Source organism: Notothenia coriiceps, unplaced genomic scaffold, assembly GCF_000735185.1.
Source record: "Notothenia coriiceps isolate Sejong01 unplaced genomic scaffold, NC01 NC01_scaffold00037451, whole genome shotgun sequence".
NCBI classification, from domain to species: domain Eukaryota; kingdom Metazoa; phylum Chordata; class Actinopteri; order Perciformes; family Nototheniidae; genus Notothenia; species Notothenia coriiceps.
The window spans coordinates 1-6,696 of NW_011370152.1; the positions used below are offsets into that span (position 1 = coordinate 1).

Here is a 6,696-nt window from a genome sequence, read left to right on the forward strand (position 1 = left end):
GTCTGTGTGGTCTACAGTGAATTTATTCCTGACAGCCACAGTTGATAAGGTTCCCCTAGGATTCCATAAAAAATGCATTTGGGTCATTTTTGACCCACTTATGGAAGCTTTGGGGTAGTAATACAAAAACTTAAATTTCTTAAAATGTAAGTTAAACATTTGAATGGCATGATATCAAAAGCATGTTTTTTGAGGAATAGCTGGAATGTGGAATATAATTACAAGGATAATTCAAGAAAACCACCACACCGGGTCATTTTTGACCCATTTATGCATCTAATGGTTAAGATAAAGCTGGCACTGCATTGTTACTGAGTAAAGATATCTGATAACGACTGAAAATAGACATCCAGATCATGTTATGCTTTTTAACTAATGTTTAATTATATATTGTCATAATGGTTGTCAATTTACTGTACTGAGTTTTGTTGCACCACTGAAATTATATTGTCCTGTTCGTCTTTTAACCAATAGGGGGCGACACGTTGCCTCCTAACTAAGGACACGTCACTACACTACAGCGGCAAGGTAGGAAACCAAATTTGAATGACAGTCAAATATCCAATCAGAATTATGTGCGATTTCTGTGGACCGACGGTCGACCAATAAACGCGCAGCAACGCGTGATTGGGGCGGGATTATTTCTCGATTAAGGTTGTGTGTGAATAGTGTATGAGAAACAGGAACGGAGCGGGTGAGTCTTACTGAAGATTAAATATTACATTTGGGAGCTTTAACAGGAAAACTAATTGTGTATTGTAAGCTGTTGTCCTGCTGTAATTTGTGAAGGTGTCGCTGATATTTTCAAAATAAGTCTGTCAGGAGGCGCGGGGCAGAGGTGTTCATTATACAGACGCTAGCAGGTTAGCCTCGCTAGCCACACTTTTAACTGGCTGAAATGGAAGCAGCATCAGCACTAGCCGGCCTGATGCTGACTTGCTGTAAGATGCAGTCCAGGCTATAACGATGCTTGCATTGTTTCTAAATGTACATATTGTGCGTGTTAATAGGTAACGTGGTGCACAAACACTAGCTAATGTTGATTTCCTTGCTCTGTGATGTTAGGAGTGCCGGTTGAGTCTCAGTACTTGTAGGGCTAGCTCTAATTAGCATTAATAAGAGCTCTTTTTAGCTTGCTGGTTTGTGTTTTTGCTTTGAAAAACCTACAAAATGTGCAGAATACAGGCATAAATCCCTGCAGAGGTTTTCCAGAGTGAGTGCTTCCTGGTTCCTGATGCCACATCTGAGAACGTGGCCTTATCTGGTTGGTCTGGACATGGAAGTTCACTCTTTACAGTTTCAAGACTTTGATTACTGTATATGATGATCTGGCTTATTTAAAACCTGACATTACAAATAAGTTATTTGCAGGATCTATTTCTGAAATAGAAATGTATATTAGGCAATGTTTTTTTTCCTTACATCGTATCAATAGGTGGTTCGATTTTTTACATTGATCCCAATTTGGGAAATTGCCACAGCAACATGTAAAAGAGGGATTCATATGTAAAGTGCATAAACGGTCAATTTAAACATATTAACAGTAGAAATAGAACATGCACAAAAACAGTAAATGTATAAACATATCAACAATCAATGTGTCTTTAGTGTATCTCTATGGCACACTACAAATATACAAAATAGGTTAGTATACAAAATAGACCAACTTACTACAAATTGTAAACGGAACATATATGATATGTCTTCAAAGTGATTGAAGTTAAAAGAAAAGTAAATGAAGTACAGTGTGAGAACAATATATACAAATCAATGAATTAGGTTTATGCAAAGGGAATAAAAAGTCGGTGTAATAAACTATGATGCTGGGAGTTCTCTGCTAGCCAGAGGTAAAGTGTTGTACGGAGTTATAGCTGTTGGCAGTACGATGATCTTCGTTGAGACAGTGGACCTGAATCAGTCTGTTAGAGGAAGAACTTGTACCTCAGTCTTACAGTGCCTGTCTTCCTCCCATTAGGTTGTATGGTGAGCTGTTCCTAAACTCGCCAAAATGACCAAGCTGGGCTTCCTCCGTTTGTCCTATGAGAAGCAGGACACGCTGCTGAAGCTGCTCATCCTGTCTATGGCTGGCATCCTCTGTAAGTTCTCTACTTCCCATACACAATGCCATGCTCTCCCTCAAAACAAACTCAACACATTGATCAATGTGCTTTCCCTTCTCTTCAGCATTCTCCACCAGACTCTTTTCCGTCTTGAGGTTTGAGAGTGTCATCCATGAGTTTGATCCGTAAGTGTCATGCTTATTTCCAAGCATTGTGAAGAACAAAGTGTGTTTAACGTGTCATTAACTTGCCTTTATCTCATCTTCAGGTACTTTAACTACCGCACCACCCGCTTCCTGACAGAAGAAGGGTTTTATAAGTTTCACAACTGGTTTGACGACCGGGCATGGTATCCTCTAGGGAGGATCATTGGTGGCACCATTTATCCAGGTAGGAATCAGAAAAATATATAAGAGAGCAAAGTAGATGAATGTTTGCTTATAATCTTTACTCTGGGTGGTTTGATATCCAAAGTAGAGCAGTTCAAGTGTTGTTTCAGTTAAAGAACAGAGGTTAATCAGTGTGCCTTTCATTAGCACTAATGCTAAGCTAACCTGGAACACCTTGTCTCGTCTCCCCCTCTCCTCTCTCCAGGACTTATGATCACCTCTGCCGTCCTTTACCATGTCCTACATTTTTTCCACATCACCATTGACATCCGTAATGTCTGTGTCTTCCTGGCTCCCTTGTTCTCCTCCTTCACCGTCGTCGTCACCTACCACTTCACCAAGGAGTTAAAGGTAGAAATGTTATTTAAGAATATAAACTCTAAGTGCTCTTCTTTCTATTAAAGGGAACTCCGGTGATTTAGCTTTGAATTAAAAATAAAGCAGTCAAAATCCAGGTAGAAGATAAACGCACACATCTTTTAAAAGGTCCGCACCACCAGATGGTAACACAGGCCTTCTTTTGATTAGTTTGTGTCTTAATCCCACATTTAAGTATAAAACCATGACTTTATCAGGGTCATTTTTTAATGTCGCAAAATAAATTGTTAAACATATTTCCCAGATTAGAACAGAGTGTTGCTTTAGAATCCTGTTAATAATAATATATAAATAATAAACTTTATTTACATAGTACTCTTCTTAACATGATTACAAAGAACTTTATATTAAAAAAAAAAAACAGCTATGATGAGTATAGGTTAATGATGCTTTTATAGTTATGATGGTGTACACAATGTTTCCACTAAAGCCCTCCTCCCCTGCAGGATGCCGGTGCGGGGCTCCTGGCTGCTGCCATGATTGCCGTGGTGCCCGGTTACATCTCTCGATCTGTAGCTGGCTCCTATGATAACGAAGGTATGCATGCACTTGATATGCAAAACACTGTATTTGAATAAAAACCTGACTAAAAGATTGTTAATGAAATCCCTCGGTGCTGTCCTACTCAGGGATTGCCATCTTCTGCATGCTGTTGACCTATTACATGTGGATCAAGGCTGTGAAGACGGGCTCAGTGTACTGGTCGTCCGTGTGCGCGCTGGCCTACTTCTACATGGTGAGGATAGACCAAAGTGCATGATACATATTGTATATTTCTGAGTTCATCGAGGTCCTGATAAGGCATTTGTGTAAATATATAGGTTTCCTCTTGGGGTGGCTACGTGTTCCTCATCAACCTGATCCCCCTCCATGTCCTGGTTCTGATGCTCACGGGCCGATTCTCTCACCGAATCTACGTGGCTTACTGCACAGTGTACTGCCTCGGCACCATCCTCTCCATGCAGATCTCTTTTGTCGGTTTCCAGGTGAGTGAAGATGAAGTGCTGCACAGTATGCCCAAACTAGAAAAGAATCACATTACTACTTGTCTAAAAAGTGGCACTATACCCTATATTATAATGACTGCATACCATTTTTGTTTCTTCTTCAGACACGTGCATATACAAGTGCACGACAACAGTAATAATTGTAACAAAACCATGTCTAAGAAATGTTTATGTTGGCAAGACAGATAACATTCTTTGAACTTCCTTTTAATTAACACCAACGTTTTGTATTGATATTATTGGGCTATGCTAATGTTATGTTAAGACAGGTGATGGTACAGTAACTCAGATTTGAGTGTGCATGTCCAAAAGAGTCTAACTATGGTTTGCCAGTAGGACGCTGGAAGTCTGCAACTGTGGATCAAAACAAGTTTTTAGCCGTGTTACCATGGAGTCCTGCCATTTAGTTATCAAATGCAGTGCTGTTGCACACAGCCTGTTTTTGAATCATCAAGTAGTTATTGGAGTTTTATTTTTGATCAACCTTTGTTTAAGATTTTGAAATCTTATAGAACATGAGTTAGAAGTAAGACACCCTTGCAGACTGAGTTGCATAGGAACTTAGCACATTGGACAAACGGCTATTATACCGAGCATTTTGTTGACAAAGCAGACTTGCCGGGATATTGAACTAAAGTACCGCAAAAGTTGTGTCTACACTTATGAAGGTAAAACAGATATCTTTTCACATTGAAAGCTAGGCTAGACTTAAACACTGGATCACTACTTACCAGAGGGAACTTGATTCCACAAAATAACTGACAATACTGCTAATACTTGTATTCTCTTCAAGAATTTAAACTTATTCAAGCAGCATTGTGACATGTTAAGGTGGGGAAAATGTGGCCTTTAGAGTTTCTCTGTTGGGATATTAAAGGTATGAACACAATAGGGTACAATGATACACTTCTGTTGTTTTATGGCTTATTTCCACATCCTCATTGAGAAATGTAGGCAGGTACAGTATCAGTCAAAGTATTAATTTTAGTAACAACACCAGTACTGTCTCGTGTTTCTTCAGTTACTCTGATCAACCCTTAAAATAAAATGTCATGTGTTGGGGAAAAAGGTTCTGTGTCCACAGTCTGACTTCCTGTCTGTGTCATTATCCAGCCGGTGCAGTCATCAGAGCACATGGCAGCTTTCGGTGTGTTTGGCTTGTGCCAGATCCACGCCTTTGTGGACTACCTGCGCAGCAAATTGAATGCCCAGCAGTTTGAGGTGCTGTTCAAGAGCGTCATCTCCCTGGTGGGCTTCCTCATGCTGTCTGTGGGGACCGTTCTCATGCTGACCGGTAAGAGGGCTCACCAGCAGAAACATGCAGAAGAACGTATTAGATTAACACTCTCTTCACCTTCTCCTTTCCTCTTGTGAGAAACCAATGTAGTTTTTGTTTGGATCATGACTGACCAAAAGTATCTTCCTTCAGGTAAGATCTCTCCATGGACTGGTCGTTTCTACTCTCTTCTGGATCCCTCCTATGCCAAGAACAACATTCCCATCATCGCCTCTGTCTCTGAGCATCAGCCCACCACCTGGTCCTCGTACTACTTTGACCTCCAGCTGCTGGTCTTTATGTTCCCAGGCAAGTTTTTTATTTAACCAGATGAAAACATTGAGACAACATCTCATTTACAATGCTGACCTGGCCAAGAAGGCAGCAACGTTACACGTTCTTACATTCTTCCACATAACACAGACATATAAAATACAGAAACCACAACTAAGTAAACAAAAAGACAAAAAGCAGTCACTACATTGTGCACATTTGGGACAGTACTTATTACTGCAAGAGCAGCTGGTGGTAAGGACTTCAGACAACTTCAATTAAAAAAACAGGCTATAGGGACAAGTGCCGTCAGTTTGAGGCTTGATTGAAGGTCATTCCAAGACCAAGGACCATAATAAAAAAGACTCCTTTTTCCAGCCTCAGTCCGCACAGCAGGTACCTGGACCCGTATCCAGGCACTGGATCTGAGGTTGTAAGAGTCACAAACTGGAGCAAATCTGGCACAGTACATTGGAAGCTTACCTAAAATGGCTTTATACATTAATAAAAACCAATGCTGCATCCTACACATACTAAGTGAGGACCATCCAGTTAGGCTGTACAGTGTGCAATGATGAGTCCTATAGGGAGCATTTGATATATATCGCAGTGCAGCATGGTAGAGTGGGTCAAGTTTGGCCAAAACAGTGGGACAGGCAAATCTATAGATTGTATCACCGTAGTCAAGCTGGGACAGGAATAAGCCAGAGACCAACCTTTTACTGGAAGAAGTTGAAAAAACGTAGAAGTCTGTAAAGGAAGCCGAGAGTGAATTTCAATTTCTTAGTTAGAACTTCAATATGGTGTTTAAAGTTCAGATTTCTGTCCAACCAAAAGCCCAGATATTTGTAAGTTCACACGCAGAGTAACACAAATCTAGTACTGTATGATCTACATCTTTCATGCACAGGAAGCACACAGATACGTGTATTCTTTTAGGGTTTTTACTGACTGCTCCCTTGCCTTTCCTTACAGTTGGTCTTTACTACTGTTTCAACAACCTGTCAGACGACAGAATCTTCATCATCATGTATGGAGTCACCAGCATGTACTTCTCAGCTGTCATGGTACGTCTTTAATAGTCACACGTACTTCTCAAACAACTCTGCAGAGAGCCGTCGATCTGTTTACTTAGGTTTGTGAAATCTACAGTGTCACCAGAAGATGGCATAGTTGCTTGATTAAACATAGCTGAATGGAAATGCATGTATTCAGTAAAGGTTTTTGATGTTGTTTTTATCTCTATACCTTAGTGCATCGATGATGTACCTTTGCATGCCGACGTCGGTAGTTAGCAACGCAATTGCTTCCTC

The 6,696-nt window shown here is 40.4% G+C and overlaps 1 protein-coding gene across 1 annotated transcript; it reads left to right on the forward strand.

The window, feature by feature from the left end:
• Positions 1 to 640: 640 nt before the first annotated feature.
• Positions 641 to 6,477, forward strand: stt3a (STT3 oligosaccharyltransferase complex catalytic subunit A). Its single transcript, XM_010797035.1, has 11 exons — positions 641 to 694; positions 1,976 to 2,096; positions 2,185 to 2,245; positions 2,329 to 2,450; positions 2,655 to 2,800; positions 3,274 to 3,364; positions 3,457 to 3,563; positions 3,649 to 3,813; positions 4,948 to 5,128; positions 5,264 to 5,419; positions 6,359 to 6,477. Exons 2-11 carry the CDS (start codon positions 2,009 to 2,011, stop codon positions 6,460 to 6,462), a joined length of 1,221 nt encoding a protein of 406 aa, XP_010795337.1. The 5' UTR covers positions 641 to 694; positions 1,976 to 2,008; the 3' UTR covers positions 6,463 to 6,477.
• The last annotated feature ends 219 nt before the right edge of the window (positions 6,478 to 6,696 follow it).

Excerpts from the sequence above, each read along its gene's own strand:
- stt3a (XM_010797035.1), top strand. The coding sequence starts at position 2,009 with ATGACCAAGCTGGGCTTCCTCCGTTTGTCCTATGAGAAGCAGGACACG. Across the intron at positions 2,801-3,273 it reads ACTTCACCAAGGAGTTAAAG|GATGCCGGTGCGGGGCTCCT; the intron begins GTAGAAATGTTA and ends CCTCCCCTGCAG. Across the intron at positions 3,564-3,648 it reads CGCTGGCCTACTTCTACATG|GTTTCCTCTTGGGGTGGCTA; the intron begins GTGAGGATAGAC and ends GTAAATATATAG.